Genomic DNA, 16764 nt, shown 5'->3' on the forward strand with positions numbered 1-16764 from the left:
ACTTTGACAAAGTCGCAGTAATAAAAGCAGTTTGAAATTCCCAGGAATAGACATATAGACTAACAGAACAGAATGAAGAGCTCAGAGACAGACTCATGTACTTATAGGAATTTAATATGTGTTCAAGGAGGCTCCAGAAAGCAACAGCGGAGATACATACTCTTCGATGTTGTTAAAAAAAAAAAAAAAAAACCAAAACCCAGCTTACTATTTGGGATAACAAAGCTTCATCCCCACCTAACACTTACACAGAAGTGGACTTCAGATGAATTGAAGACTTAAATGTGGAAAGTAAACCCGTACTACAGTAAGACGAGGTAATGCTAGTGAATACTTTTGAGTTGGGGGGAGTGTAAATCATATCGGTTTGATCACATTACCCATAAGGCCTTTTTAACAAAGACACTCTAGACAAAGTTGCTGGATGACGGGCTAGAGAAGAATATCAGAATGTTTATAATGAACAGGAGACTAATAGCAAATCCACAAGAAAAAGGAGCTCCAATAGCCATGCGGGCAAAAGATAATGAGAGGCAATTTGTAGAAAAGGAAATGCAAACAAACGTAAATGCTAACAAGCATACAACACAGCGTTATCAGGGAAGTGCAATGAGACTGGCAAAAATTAGAAAGCTTGATGATGTCAAGTGTTGAGGACGACACGGATGTTTAGGAATCCTCTTGCATTTCTGGTGAGAGTGCAAACGGGGCATGTTTTCTGGAGGGTGATCTGGCAATGCTGAATAAAGTCAAATATATTGTACTCTGTGACCAATTGGTGATGTTCCTCAGAAACTACCCAAAAATCCTCATCCAAGTTCATAAGGGACCATATGTGAGGCCTTGATCACAGTGTTGATTGTGCCAGGTACTGAGGTGGGTGGATGAGATGGGGGTGGGGCGGGAGTGGGGGATACCACTGAGGGCTGCTGTGCATCCGTGAAAAGCCGTGGAGCCACCGTACAAGGAGTGGCACTGATGGAGCTTTAACACGTGCTGAGCAGAGGACCAGGAAACAAGATGAGGCCCAGAGCCCAGCACACGGGCGTGATCTGTAATGCAGCCACAGTGTTGTTATTTGTATTCTTCCCCTCTGCTTATTATGCGTCTAATTATGCTGCTTTATGTCAATGACAAGAAAAGTCTGTCTGTAAAAATTAGAAAACAGGGTGGAATCAAACCACCACAACCAAGAAACCCTTCCATCAGAAATGATCAGTTAGATTTCAGACTCAAACTTCTGGAAATGAAAAATATTCTTATTGAAATGTAAAACTGAGTAACTGTTAGAATAACAGATTAAACATAGCTGAAGGAAAAAAGTGGTAACCTAGAAGAGAGAACTGAAGAAATTGCCCAGAAAGCACAAAAATGGAAAGTGTGAAAGAGAGACAAAGTGACCTGGAAGACAGGATTAAAATCCATCCTACTGGAGTTCCAGGAGAAAAGGGGAGAAGCAATATTTGAAGAGAAAGTGGCTGAGAATTTTTACAGCTGTTGAAAGAACAGGACTCATCGGATTCAGGAATCACAGTGAATCCCAAGCAAATCTACACAAAGTCACCTCCTGATGAAGTTTCAGAACATGAAGGACGAGGAGGAGACTGAAAGCCACCTGAGAGGAAAAGATCCTTTGTAGAAGAAGACAGGCACACCCCCAACAGACTGCTCAGCAGCAGCAGTGTAACCCAAGGGAGAGGAGTAAACTTTTCAAAGTACTGAGGAAAATGTCCACTTTCAATTACGTGCCCAGCTAAGTATTACTCAGTAGCAAGGGCAAAATAAAGGCATAACCTTCCCTAGAGACTGAATGACGTGCATAAAGAAAAAGGAGGTCCTGGTGAGCAGGAGGGACAGTTAGAGAAGCCGGCCGGCACATGCGCAGATCTGAAGCATTGGCTGAAAGTCACCATAATTCTGCACACAGGAAGTTACACAGGACAGAGCTAAAATATCGGACCATAATTAGAGTTAAATCTGTCTATGGACCTTAAATTGTTCAGAAGGGCACAGATACTGATTTACTTTAGACCTGAAGTTGTATCCATGTTAAAATTTTAAGGGTAATTATTAAAAGCATAGAAGTAGAATCTCCAACTTCCTGACTAGTAAAGAAAATGATTTAAGAAAAAATTTTAATTAAAAAAGAGACAAACTGACCAAAGGAAAATTGTTTTCCTTTGGCCCACTACCATTTTTAAACAAGAATTCGTCCCTTGCCCTGCTTTGTAATATGTGACAACCTACGAAAGTGCTTAGGGCTTTCTGTGTGGGATGATTTCATGCCCCTACGACTATCCTGTCCTCAGAATAAGAGTTGGCTTCTGCTCTGGCCCTGTTCCTTCATCCCCTCCCTTAGAGACCATCTCTTCTGTGTGCAGAGCTAAGCAAAGACCAGGAAGAGCAGCCTGGCTGCCCACCTGCTCAGCAGAGGCCCCCAGGCACCTAGAGGCTGTCAGCAGGATGCCCACAGGCCCACTGAGAAGCAGTGCCTGCTTACATGAGGCAGGACCACCTTGGGGTTCTTCCTCCTATTAATAATGCATTTGGGAAAGAAAGAATGCATTAAAGAGGAACATGAAAATCCTACCTGTCAATCCTACTAACCCAGGGTTAACCTCTATTGTCATGTTGGTTTATTCCTGTGGACTTTTTCTAGGTATAGAGTCGAGGTGTGTGTACTATTGTATCCCGTGCCTTTTTGTAACTGTCAAACAATGAGCATTTTTTCACATTATTTAAATATTCTTTGAGAACGTAATTTTAATGCATACAGAGTACTGCATTGTCTTGATGCACTGGACTGTGTCTTTATGTTCTTTCTTAAGTGCTTCTCCATCTGCCCGCTATACCATTCTGCTCGGGCTGAGTGCACACCGCCTCTTACAGCAGGAGCACCGTGAAAGGGGGCATGAAGCATCTCCCAGGAGACTTTGCATGTTAAGGTCTACACTGGTTCATTTCCACTTGGACAAGTGAGGCTGGTCCCAGTTCTAAACACTCATTTGTTACCGGGGACCAACCTGTGCTTGGATTGATGTCACAAGGGCAGAGACGGTCTGTGGCCTCTAGAAGGGAGTCTCATCCTTGCCAGGGGACAGCTTATAAGCACTGTGCTGCTGTGATTGGTGTGCAGTGCTAGCAATGAGGCCAAGATCAGGCCACCCTCATCCCCTCTGGTAGCTGTGCACTGAGCAAAGCGTGTGCATCGGTCACACATGCCTCCTCTGGCCCTGCATGCCTGGAGACACCTGGGTGATTGGGGTGAGCAGTGGGCACCCCCCCCCCCGAGGGCACACCCTACTGCTACTGCAGGTCACAGTTGTCCTATCTGCCGAGGCAGCCCGGGCTTGATACCCTCTGAGAAAGCCACCCCTGCCCCCCGACCTGTGTTTCTTCAGCAGATTTTTATCCAGGACTGCCTGACAGGGAAGAACATGTCTCATGTGAAAGGCGGCTGTGTCTTGTGTGGGTACCTGAAGCTGCTGCCCATGTTCAGCGTAGTGATGCCAGGGATGATCAGCCGCGTCCTGTACACAGGTAATTCTTGCTCTGCTGTGTTCACACTGATCTTCTTCTCCTCTCTTAGGCATCTACATCTAGGGAGCATGGGGTTATCAGGTCTCCTGCTGGCAAGACTGCTGGGGTTGAGGTACCCCAGATTGCTTTCTTGGGAGCTCATGGATTTAGATTAGGGATGTGGCTGAGCAGAAGTCTAGCAGGGACCGTGGATGTAGGTGGCAAGAGAGGAATTGCAGAGAGATGAGTTCAGGCGGGGATGAGCCAGCCGACGCTCCCTGCAGTGGCCGGTCTCTGAGTGGCGTTGAGGCATGGTCCATGGCGAGGTCAGCTGTTCCCCCTGCACTGCAGGCACCGTCCTGCGGGCACTCCTGGGTGCCAGGCATCGTGCTCGGATGTGACCAACGCCGTCACTGCTCTCACAGCCCCAGGTGTGGCACGTCCATGGAACCCCCAAAGTGGGTCTAGCCCTGAGGCCCATGTTCTTTCTGTTAAGTGCTATGAGAACGTCCCTGCTGCACTTAATGAGCTGTCATAATTTCGTGGATGTCCCTCATCCCCGTTTCAGCCTCGTTTTACTAGGTGTACTGCCTCTCGGTACCAGATTTGTTTATTCATTAAACCTTTATGGAGCACATACTCAGATGGTGCAGCCACATGGGCAAAGCAGGCGGCTTCCACGGAGTCTTCTGCCTCAGTGCTTGACAAGGCCAAGCAGAGAGTGAAGCACTTTTTATTGCGAAGCAACATGTGCAGTAGACGTCTCTAACCCTGATCCATCCTTCAGTCTGCCTCTTTTTTAATCCTGATTCCTTTCCAGTTTCAACAGAGAGGAGCATTCCGTTCCAACATCCCAGATTTGGTCTTTGGCTGTCAGGCAGCTCTTTCTGGGGTCTCTTAGGTGGTGCCTCCTCGTAGGTTAGAAAATAGGCCTCTGTGCTCGCTAGGACCCCAGAGTTGCCTGCGCTTGGCAGCCCTGCCTCCCCAGCCCCACTTCACCTCACAGCCCACCCCACCCACTGAGGAGGAAGGCTGGGCGAAACCACGTCTCTTGGCCTCTAGAAGTGGCTGAGGGAGGAGCGAGAAGAGCAGGCCTCAGGAAGCCACACGCCCCCAGCTTCTGACCACCAGGTGAATAGAGTTGGTGGGCTGCCCTTGGGAGAGCCGTCAGGGTTGGGAGGGGCCCAGGACCACTTGTCCCGCATCCTCAGAAATGGCCAGACTCACAGACTGTTTATACACACTCATAGAGAGCGGTTTAGCACAAAAGCTCCGCACCTGCCCACATCCTGGGAGAACATACCTTTCCAGTAACCCTAACGCTCCTGGTCCTAGATTCTGGGTCTCTCCCATGGCCAGAGCTGGGGGCCAGACACCCGCAAGGTGTGATTCTGCCAGTCAGGTTTTCCTTGGGGGCCACTGTATTAGTTGGGGCTCTTGATTGAAAATGACGTGCACTTTTAGCTCCTCTTCCTCTGAGCTGGTGTCCTCGCAGTCTGTCTGATGGCAGATGACCACCAGCAGCACCAGCCTTCCACCCTCCAGCCCAACGACCCCCAGAAAGAGTGTTTCCTTTTCGATCTCCCAGCAGAAATCCCAGGGGAGTCCCGTGAGCTCACTTGGGTGACAGGGACCAGTCATTGTGGCCAAGGGGAAGGTGTTTCCAGAATGGCCAGGTGGCCCCTAGGCCCCTCCCAAACCATGCTGAAGGAGACTGAGGGCCTGCTCGCAGGGCAGGGAGAGGGAGAGCAGGCAGAGGAAAAGCTGCCCCCCCTTAGTTTTCCTGACGTCCCCAGTGAAACCCCTTGCTCTCCATGTAAACCCAGGCCCTTCCTGCCTCTTCCTAGTCTACGTTGATTCGTTGTTTTGGTTTTTTTCTCAGATGGTAACTTTTAATCTGTTATTTAAGCTCTTGAAGGCCTATCACATTTCCTCCTTTACTTCCCTTTGTCCAAATTTCTCCCCAAATACTCTGAAATAACACCCCTACGGGGCTAAGGGAGTAAGGTCATGAGTGGCCCACCCATCAGTGTGTGGATGAATCATCGTTTGCTTTCCTGACACCTGGCTGGGATCATTGAAAGGCTTGTCGAGGTCACAGGACTTGCTGTGGGTCAAGCAGTGAACTGGCAGAAGCACCGACCCACTGACTCCCGGGGCCTGACCCCCAGCTCCTGACCCCCAGCTCCTGACGCACATGTGGGGTCACGAATTGGAGACCAAGAATCTGCCATCACACACGGTTCCTAATTTGCTTCCCTTTCCCTGAGCTCAGATTTTAGTGCTCAGGGGCCACATGCTGGTGTGACCCTTGTCTCTCTTTGCAGATAAAGTGGCGTGTGTTGTGCCTTCGGAGTGTGAAAAGTACTGTGGCTCCAGAACTGGCTGCAACCCCCTCGCCTACCCCGCGCTGGTGGTGGACCTGCTGCCCAATGGTAAGAAGTGGAGCTGCCGTCCAGGGCTGTGAGTGGACGGTCAGGAGTGAGGGCCCCGGTGGAAGCGTAGGCTGTGGGAGGGGCCCTCGGCGTCCCGGGAGCCTTGCAGCCTCCTCTTCCCCTCTCTCTCTCTCTCTCTCTCTCTCTCTCTTTCTCTCTCTCTCTTTCTTTCGCTTTCTCTCTCTTTCTTTCTCTTTCTCTCTCTCTTTCTTTCTCTTTCTCTCTCGGGCACGTGCTCAGGCCCAGCCTCTGCTCGCCCTTTGCGTGGTCCCCTCCCTGCAGAACCCACGCCTCTGCTCCTCACTGCCGCAGATGGGCGCTCGGCGTTGTTCTAGTCTGTGGGGATGAAGAGGGGAGCGAGACCGCATCCTGCTCTCAAGGAGTTCAGTCCAGTGGGACAGGCAGGGGCATAGCTTTCATCTCACCCACTTCGCCACATCCCAGGGAAACGGGCAAACAAACAGTACAGTCTTTTTAAATTCCGTATTAGCTCTGAGGATAAATAGGCTAGCAATGTTGAGACATTCCCATAAAATACAATGTAGATAGACCCCAACTGAGGGAAGCACCAACCATCCCACAGTTCAGGAAGGGGGTCGCCCAGCACCCGGGATTGCAGCCCAGGGCCGTGGGGCACTTGAAGCCAGGCCAATCCAAGAACTCTAGTCTTGGCCTGGCCTGAGTACCTGCTGAATACATTGGGGCCTCCTGTGCGAGCCCTGTTACCCTTGGGCTCTCCCAACTATGCATGGGAATCTCTCAGCAAAGCCGCTGCCACCAGTGGCCTTGCAGGTCAGAAGCCTAGACTGTTACGTTTATAGGTAACGCTTGTTGAGAGCTTGCTCTGTGTTGGACATTGTGTTAACCCATCTTCTTACTGTATCTTAATCCTAACAACATTCTGTGCAGTAGGTACTTTTATACCCACCTTACAGATGGGGACACTGAGGCACAAGGAGCCACATCATCTGTAAAAGGGGACAGCACTGGTGTCCTTCTCACAGGGCTGTAGGGAGATCATCAGGCTGATGCCTGAAGAGGTGCTCCAGCCCAGAGTAAGCACTCGCATTATTATATAAAGACACAGCGGCCAGCTAGCAAGGCTCGTCACAGAGCAAGGGCAGCTGTAATGCACTGATGTATCTTAGATGGACTGCCACTCTGAACAAAACTTACTATGTGGGAATGTTCCTCAGGAGGCCTAAGGCGTCTCCTGGCACGGCCAGACAGCTGGAGGCCCAGGAAGTTTTCCTTTTCTTCCAGGCGTTCGAGGCTTGATGGTGTCTGCACTCTGGGCCTCTCTCATGTCCTCCCTGACTTCTCTTTTCAGCGGTGCCAGTGCCGTGTTCACAATGGACATCTACACCCAGATACGGCTGATGGCCACTGAAAAGGAACTCATGCTAACAGGAAGGTGAAGGATTCCTCTAATCGCATGAGTTACTGCCATCAATGAATCGATGCCCACAAATGTCATTATGTGAAAAATGTAGGCTCTAATGCTGCATATAGAGTTATCTTGTTCATATACAGCATGGTGGTGTTTTGTTTGTTGCAGTTTTGCAGTGAAGATCTATTGCTTTTATTTTATTTATTTATTTATTTTATAAATTTATTTATTTTTGGCTGTGTTGGGTCTTCGTTGCTGTGCATGGGCTTTCTCTAGTTGTGGCAAGCAGCGGCTACTCTTCATTGCGGTGCCTAGGCTTCTCATTGTGGTGGCTTCTCTTGTTGTGGAGCACAGACTCTAGGTGCACGGGCTCAGTAGTTGTGGCTCACGGGTTCTAGAGCACAGGCTCAGTAGTTGTGGCATGTGGGCTTAGTTGCTCCACGGCATGTGGGATCTTCCTGGACCAGGGTTTGAACCCATGTCCCGCTCACTGACAGGCAGATTCTTAACCACTGCACCACCAGGGAAGCCATGTATTGCTTTTATAATCACAAAGAAAATTGTTTCCATTTGGGAAAAAATTAAGTAATAATCACAATGATAACGGGTACATATTAATGTACCCCACAAACTAGTCCTTGTGAGGAAGTGTATCTACATTACATCGTTTTTCTCTCTCAGTCCTCATGACAACCTTTAAAGGTAAGTTTTAGTTCTTATTCTCACTGTACAAATGGGGGAAGTGGCTGAGAGAAGGGAGTTGGTCTACCTGAGGTCACATGGAAAGCGGATCTCATCCATCTCAGGGCCATGCCATTAACCAGGAGGCCTCACATGCTAGGCATAAGGCAGGGGGTATGAATGTGTAAACATGTGGGCCTCATCGTCATTCTGTAGGGTTTCACACTGGCTGTCCGTAGACCACTTCCAGCCCACACACTTTGAACTTGGCCTACGTTATGCCTCAGATGCCTCCTTCACCCCGTAGCAAGGTACATACTGCTCACTGTCTTATCTGTCTAACCCCTGCAAATTGAGTTTGCTGTTACATTTTGATTAGCATTCCATTGTTTAAAAAGCACTTTTCTGAGAAACTTTAAGAAACAGATACCAGTTTTATTTAAATTTTTATAGAACATAGGGGAAAAAGAGGAAGACTTAAATTCATTTCATAAAGCTCAAGATATTGATGCCAAAACCGAACAAATACAGCCCAGGAAAAAATTAAAACTAAAGGCTCATCTCACTTTTAAATACCAATGCAAAACTTGTAAATAAAATATTAGACACAAATCCAGCAATATACTAAAAAAATGTTAAAAGAATGACATCTCATTACCAACTGTGATTGTTTTCCAGAAATACAAGGATGGTTCAATATTAGGAAATGTAGTAACATTACTCACCATATTAATAGATCAAAGAGAAAAATCATATATATCTATTCAGACGATGAAAAGGTATTTGGTAAAATGGGTACCTTTCAACATGACAAAACATATCTGTATCACTCTAAAAGCCAAGTCATGCCTAATGGAACTAGAAGGGAACAAGGCAAGAATGTCCCCCCTTACCGCTATATTTATACTAATATATGTGTAAAATAAAATGTATATATAAGTAGACCTAAATAGATATTTCTCCAAAGAAGATATACAGATTGCCAACAAACACATGGAAGGATGCTCAACATCACTAATCATTAGAGAAATGCAAATCAAAACCACAATGAGGTATCACCTCACACCGGTCAGAATGGCCATCATCAAAAAATCTACAAACAGTAAATGATGGAGAGGGTGTGGAGAAAAGGGAACCCTCTTGCACTGTTGGTGGGAATGTAAATTGATACAGCCACTATGGAAAACAGTATGGAGGTTCCTTAAAAAACTAAAAATAGAACTACCATATGACCCAGCAATCCCACTGCTGGGCATATACCCTGAAAAAACTATAATTCAAAAAGGGATGTGTACCACAATGTTCATTGCAGCACTATTTAAATAGCCAGGGCATGGAAGCAACCTAAGTGTCCACTGACAGATGAATGGATGAAGAAGATGTGGCACATATATATACAATGGAATATTACTCAGCCATAAAAAGAAACAAAACTGAGTTATTTGTAGTGAGGTGGATGGACCTAGAGTCTGTCATACAGAGTGAAGTAAGTCAGAAAGAAAAAAACAAATACCATATGCTAACACATATATATGGAATCTTAAAAAAAAATGGTTCTGATTAACCTAGGGGCAGGACAGGAATAAAGATGCAGACGTAGAGAATGGACTTGAGGACATGGGGAGGGGTAAGGGTGAGCTGGGACGAAGTGAGAGAGCAGCACTGACATATATACTACCAAATGTAAAATAGATAGCTATTGTGGGAAGCAGCAGCATAGCCCAGGGAGATCAGCCCGGTGCTTTGTGACCACCTAGAGGGGTGGGATAGGGAAGGTAGGAGGGAGGTGCAAGAGGGAGGGGATATGGGGACATATGTATACATATAGCTGATTCACTTTGTTATACAGCAGAAACTAACACAACATTGTAAAGTAATTATACTCCAATAAAGATGTTTAAAAAAAAAAGTAGACCCACAGGTGAAGTTAGCAGACAAGGACTTTGAAATAACCTTGATTAATAGGTACAAGAAAATAGAGGGAAAAGTTTATAAAATAGATGAAAATTATTGGGAATTTTTCCAGAGAATTAGAATTTATAAAAATAAGAAGGTCTAGAATTGAAAAATAAATATCTGAAATTAAGAACTCAATGGATTTGTTAGCAACTGATTGGCTGTAGCAGAAGACACTGTTAGTGGCTTGGAAATGGATTAGTCAACAATATCCAAACTAAACCACACAGGAGAAAAGGAAGATACACGTGGAACACAGAAGAATAATATATATGTAATTGGAAATTATATATATATATATATATACACACACACATTTATATATATATATATATATATATATATATATATATATATATATATGTAACTGTAGAAGCAATTTTGAGAAGATAATGGCCAAGAATGTTCCAAATATCTGGACAACTATCCAGAGATTCAAGAAATTCCACAAATCGCAGGCAGGATAAATACAAAGGAGACCATACCCAGGCCACATGATAGTGAAACTGCTGGAGACTGGAGATAGAGAAGATCTTTAGAGCAGCCAGAAAAAAAGTAAATCACATCACCTTCAAAAGAGCAGCAGAGAGACTGACAGTAGAAGTTTCAACAGAAACTGTAAAAGCCAGGAGGCGGTGGAGTGACATCTCCAAGTGCTAGAAAAACTGCTTACCTGGAATTCAATACCCATCAAAATAGCCTCCAGAGTGAAGGTAAAACAAACAGGTTTTCAGATAAATGCAGGTTGAGAGAATTTATTACAAAAGAATTTCATGATAAGAAATACTAAAGCACGTTCTTTAGGCTGCAGGAAAATTATCCAGATGGAAGAATTGACCTTCAGAGAAGGATGAAGAGCACCAGAAAGGGTAAGTATGTGGGAAATAGAAGTGAGTGAGTGTTGACATAAATAAGAAAAAATGTCTATGGGATTAACAACATATGGAGGCAAAACATATGCCAGTAATCCCAGAGAGAATGAGAAGGGGCTAAATGGAGCTTAAGTATTCTCACGTTCTCTTGCTATTCGGGACATGGTAAAAGTCAAAACTTGTACCAGACTGTGATATGTCAAGGATGCATGTAGTCTCTAGACTAAACAATATAAGAACAGTTCAAGAATGTTTAACAAGTTAATAAAAGTAAAATATGGAATAACTAATAAGTCAAAAGAATAAAAAGAACATGAAAGGTAGGTTAACTGGAAAACAGTAGGATGGCTCCTAAATATATCAGTAATTTCATGAAACAGAGATAGGTAGACTAAGTGGCTGAGTTAAAAGGTGAAGATTATCAGAGCTGTTTTTCTTAACCAACTGTAATCTACGTAGAAGAGACACCTTCTTTCTTTTCCAGTTTTGTTGGGATAACATTGACATATAACATTGTATAAGTTTCAGGTGTACAATAATGATTCAATATATGTATATATTATGAAATGATCACCACAAGTTTAGTTGACATCTATCACCTCACATAGTTTTTTTTTTCTCGTGAAAAGAACTTTTAAGATTTACTCTCTTAAAAAAAAAAGATTTACTCTCTAAGCAACTTTCAAATATACAACATACAAATACACAATCTTGTGTTGTTAACTACAGTCACCATGCTGTACCTTATGTCCCCAGAACCTATTTATCTTATGACTGGAAGTTTGTGCCTTTTGACCACTTTCACCCATTCCCCCCACACCCATCCCCAGTCTGCTCTCTGTTTCTATGAATTCAAGGTTTTTTTAGATTCTACATATAAGTGAGACCATACAGTACTTGACTTTCTCTGTCAGACTTATTTCACTTAGTATAATGCCCTAAAGGTTGTCACAAAAGGGAGGATTTCTTTCTTTTTTGTGTCCAAACGATATTCCATTGTGTATATGTACCACATCTTCTTTATCCATTCATCTGTTTATGAACACTTTGGTTATTTCTATGTCTTGGCTATTATAAATAGTGTAAAGTGTGTAGAGGTCTCTTCAAGATAGTGATCCTTATTTCCTTTGGATATGTACCCAGAAGTGGAATTGCTGGATCATGTGGTAGTTCTGTTTTCCGTTTCTTGAGGAACCTTCATACTGTTTTCCACAGTGGTCACACCAGTTTACACTCCCACCAACAGTGCACAAGGGTTCCCTTTTCTCCACATCCTCACCAGCACTTGTTATCTTTTGTCTTTTTGATAATAGCCATTCTAAGAGATATAAAATGGTATCTCATTGTGATTTTGATTTGCATTTCCCTGATTAGTGATGTTGAGCACCTTTTCATGTACCTATTGGCCATTTGAATATCTTCTTTGGAAAAATGTCTATCAGGTCCTTTGTCCATTTTTAAAATTCTATTATTATTATGTTGTTGTTGTTGTTGTTATTAAAGTTGTCTGAGTTCCTTAGACAACTAAGGAACTATCAACCCTTTATCAGATGTGTGGTTTGCAAATATTTTCTCCCATTCTGTAGGTTGCCTTTTCATTTTGATTGTTTCTTTGACTGTGTAGAAGCTTTTCAGTTTGATGTAGTCTCTCTTGTTTATTTTTTTTTTTTTATAAATTTACTTATTCATTTTATTTAACTTTTTTTTGGCTGCATTTTGTCATTGCTTGCACGCAGGCTTTCTCTAGTTGCTGAGAGTGGGGGCTACTCTTTGTTGCGGTGTGCGGGCTTCTCACTGTAGTGGCTTCTCTTGTTGCAGAGCACAGGCTCTAGGCGTGTGGGCTTCAGTAGTTGTGGCACACGGACTTCAGTAGTTGGGGCTCATGGGCTCTAGAGCACAGGCTCAGTAGTTGTGGTGCATGGGTTTAGTTGCTCCGCGGCATGTGGGATCTTCCAGGACCAGGGCTCAAACCCACGTCCCCTGCATCGGCAGGTGGATTCTTAACCACTGCGCCACCAGGGAAGCCCTCACTTGCTTATTTTTGCTTCTGTTGCTTGGGATTTTGGTGTCATATCCAAAAAAAATCATTACCAAGACCAATGTCAAGGAGCTTATCCCCTATATTTTATTCTAGGAGTTTTATGGTTTCAGATCTTATATTTAAATCTTTAATTCATCTTGAGTGGCGTTAAGATAGGGGTCTGGTTTCATCCTTTTGCATATGACCGTTCTATTTTCCCAGCTCTATTTATTGAAAAGACTGTCTTTTCTTCATTGAGTTTTCTTGGCTCCCTTGTCAAATATTAGTTGACCATATATGTACGGCTTTATTTCTGGGCTCTAGATTCTGTTCCATTGGTTTATGTGTCTGTTTTTATGCCAGTACCGTACTGCTTTGATTACTATACCTTTGTAATACAGTTCAAAATCAGTATGTGTGATGCTTCCAGATTTGTTCTTCTTTCTCAGGGTTTCTTTGGCTATTCAGGATCTTTTGTGGTTCCAGATGAATTTTAGGATTATTTTTTTTGAATTCTGTAAAAGATTCCTTTGGAAATTTGATAAGGGTTGCATTGAATCTATAGATGGCTTTGGGTAGTGTGGACAGTTTAACAATATTAATTCATCTGATCCATGAACACAAGATATCTTTCTATTTATTTGTGTTTTCTTCAATTTATTTTATCAGTGTCTTATAGTTTTCAATGTAGAGGCCTTTTATCTCCTTGGTTAAATTTTTTTTTTTTTTTTAATAAATTTATTTATTTATTTATTTATAGCTGTGTTGGGTCTTCGTTTCTGTGTGAGGGCTTTCTCTAGTTGTGGCAAGCTGGGGCCATTCTTCATTGCAGCGCGTGGGCCTCTCACTATTGCGGCCTCTCTTGTTGCGGAGCACAGGCTCCAGACGCGCAGGCTCAGTAGTTGTGCCTCACGGGCCCAGTTGCTCCGCGGCATGTGGGATCTTCCCAGACCAGGGCTCGAACCTGTGTCCCCTGCATTGGCAGGCAGATTCTCAACCACTGCACCACCAGGGAAGGCCCCTCCTTGGTTAAATTTATCCTAAGTATTTTATTGTTTTTGATGCTATCATAAATGGGATTGTTTTCTTTATTTTTTTCAGATAATTCATTGTTAGTATAAAGAAACACTACTGATTTTTGTATGTTAGTTTTGTATCCTGAAACTTTATTGAAGAGAGACATCTTCTTTAAGATTGAGGAAGGCTTAAAGAAAATATGAGAAAATACATACCATGCAAATATGAACATAGATGCAGAAAATTTTAACAAAATATTAGCAAATCAGGTCCAGCAACATAGAATAATACACCATGACCATCTGGAGTTTATTCCAGGAATGCAAGCATAGTTTTTTATTCAAAAATCAATCAATGTACTTGACCACGTTAACTTAAAACAGGAGAAAATTATATAGTCATCTTAATAGATAAAAATCATTCAAAAATTTAATACCTGTTTTTTAATCTTAGCAAATTAGGGAATTTAAAAGATCTTCTTTATTCTGACTTTTAAACATACATATTCTTTAAAACCTATAGCATTTATCATACTTAATGTTTATATTTGAAAATCTTTCCCCCTGAGATTGGGAACTAGACACATGCGTCCACTATAGCCACTTTTCTTCAGCATTGTACTGGAGGTGCTACTCTGCAAAAAGGTGAAAAAAGGAAACAAATGTCATAAGGATAGAAAGGGAAGAAATGAAATTGTCATGAAAGACTTCATAGACAAACTTAAAATTTTAAAGTGAATTTAACAAGACTGATAAAAGATCAAATACAAGAATTAATCATATTTTACACATTACACATTATACATATTACCATTTGTAGTGTCATTAAACCATATCAGATACCTAGGAATAAATCTCACAAAAGGTATGAGAAAATTGCTGAAAATTACAAAGCATTGTTGAGAGAAATTAATGAGACCTAAATATAGCAGGAATATACCATATCTGTGAATTAGAAGATTCAATAATGATAATATGTTTGTTCTCCCCATATTATTCTACATACTCAGAGTAATCCCAGTCAAAATGCAGTAACTTTTTTGTGTGCATGTAAAAATTGACGAATGAGTTCTAAAAGTAATATAGAAATGCGAAGAGCAGAGAATATCCAAGGCTATTCTTGAAGATGAACAAAGCTGGAGGATTTATGCTAACACATACCAATATCTATTGTGAAGTGGTACTAATTAGACAGTGTGGTTTTATTGCAGGGGTAGACAAATTAATGGAACAGAATACCAAAAGTGGCACACAGGTATACAGTCATCTAATTCATGACAAAGAGTACAGTTCAGTGCAGTGGGGAAAGCGGTAAGGGGAGAAGGAATGGTACTGGGTAATTTGGCTATTCCTGATAAAAAGAATATTGACTAACTCCCTTTACACAAAAATCCATTTCAGATGGACTGTGTATCTGAATGCAAAAGGTGAAACAATAAAGCTTTTATTTTTTAAAAAGTGGTCAGTGTGACACCAGATTGCCAATCACATATCATGTGCATCAACAGTAGCTTTCTTAGCATGTCATAAATAAATTTTTGCATCATGTAGAATTGTGTTTACGTATCAGAATGCAAATACCAACGTCTGATTTATAACTTTTGGCTCATATTCTGTAATCCCCACATCTGTCAGGATTTCTGCCATCATCTGTGCATCTTTTGGCATGCTCTTAGGAGAAGCCATATTGCCAGGCTCCATGATAACTGGTGATCAGACTCCTCGAGCTAAATCACCCAATTAAAGTATTCCACCTAGTGTGGTGTACCAGTGAGCACCAATTCCTGGTGTAACAGTGAGCAGAATATTCAGGAGCATCCTCACTGCCATGGCTCCAAGCACCTCCCCAAATTTTACCTTATCTTTTCAGTATCTGTAGGATCTCTAGTAATGGTAATATGTGGGCATGGGGGGGGAGTTCTTTTTCTCTTGAGTGAACTTGCCTAGGGTTTATCAATTTTAATAATTTTTCCAAAGAACTAACTTTGGGGCTTGTTGATTCCTCTGGTTTTTTTCCCCCATTGAATTCTGTTTGTTTCCTTTTTCCTATTTACTTTGGATTTACTCTGCTTTTCTTTTATTATTATTATTTTTTAGCTTCTTAAATTGGAAATTCATATCACTGGTTTAAAACCTTTCTTATTTTTTACAATTACTACTTAAAACTATAAATTTCCCTTTAAGCTCTGCTTTAGCTGCATCCCACAAATTTTGATATGTTGTGTCTTCATTTTTAATCAGTTCAAAATATTTCCCAATTTCCTTGTGATTTTTTTCTGTGTTCATAGATTATTTAGAAGTGTTCTGTTGGACTTCCAAGTATTTAGTACTTTCCTAACTATTTTATTGTTATTGATTTCTAATTTACTTCCACTGTGATCCAAAAACATACTCTATGAGATTTTAATCTTTTGAAATTTATTGATACTTTTGTATTCTTAATTTTTGTCTAGTTCCTCTGTTATATATATTATATATGCTATGTATATTATATACACAGAGGAGGTATTAAAAGCTTCATTTATGATTATGTAGTTGTCTGTTTCTGTCTCATAGTTCTTTCAGGGTTTTTTTTACCTCTTATATGTTCAAGTTCTGGGATTAGGTGCCCTTATGCTTGTTATGGTTTCCTGAGGAATTAACTTTTTCATCATTATGAAATGTTCCTTTTTTTTTTTTTTTTTTTTTTTTTTTGCTGTATGTGGGCCTCTCCTGTTGCGGAGCACAGGCTCCGGACGCGCAGGCTCAGTGGCCATGGCTCACGGGCCCAGCCGCTCCGTGGCACGTGGGATCTTCCCGGACCGGGGCACGAACCCGCATCCCCTGCATCTGCAGGCGGACTCTCAACCACTGCACCACCAGGGAAGCCCGAAAT

General features: G+C 42.5%; 1 protein-coding gene across 1 annotated transcript in view; it reads left to right on the plus strand.

The window, feature by feature from the left end:
- Positions 1 to 16764, plus strand: part of LOC307062433 (sodium/glucose cotransporter 1-like) — a gene marked incomplete at both ends in the record, with an annotated part of 95510 nt that overhangs the window by 68003 nt on the left and 10743 nt on the right. The window contains 3 exon segments of the mRNA XM_079718153.1: positions 3405 to 3540; positions 5847 to 5954; positions 7218 to 7368. Coding sequence (XP_079574279.1) covers positions 3405 to 3540; positions 5847 to 5954; positions 7218 to 7368 — 395 coding nt within the window.

The sequence above is a fragment of the Hyperoodon ampullatus genome (assembly GCF_949752795.1).
Source record: "Hyperoodon ampullatus genome assembly, chromosome: 13".
Lineage (NCBI taxonomy): Eukaryota > Metazoa > Chordata > Mammalia > Artiodactyla > Ziphiidae > Hyperoodon > Hyperoodon ampullatus.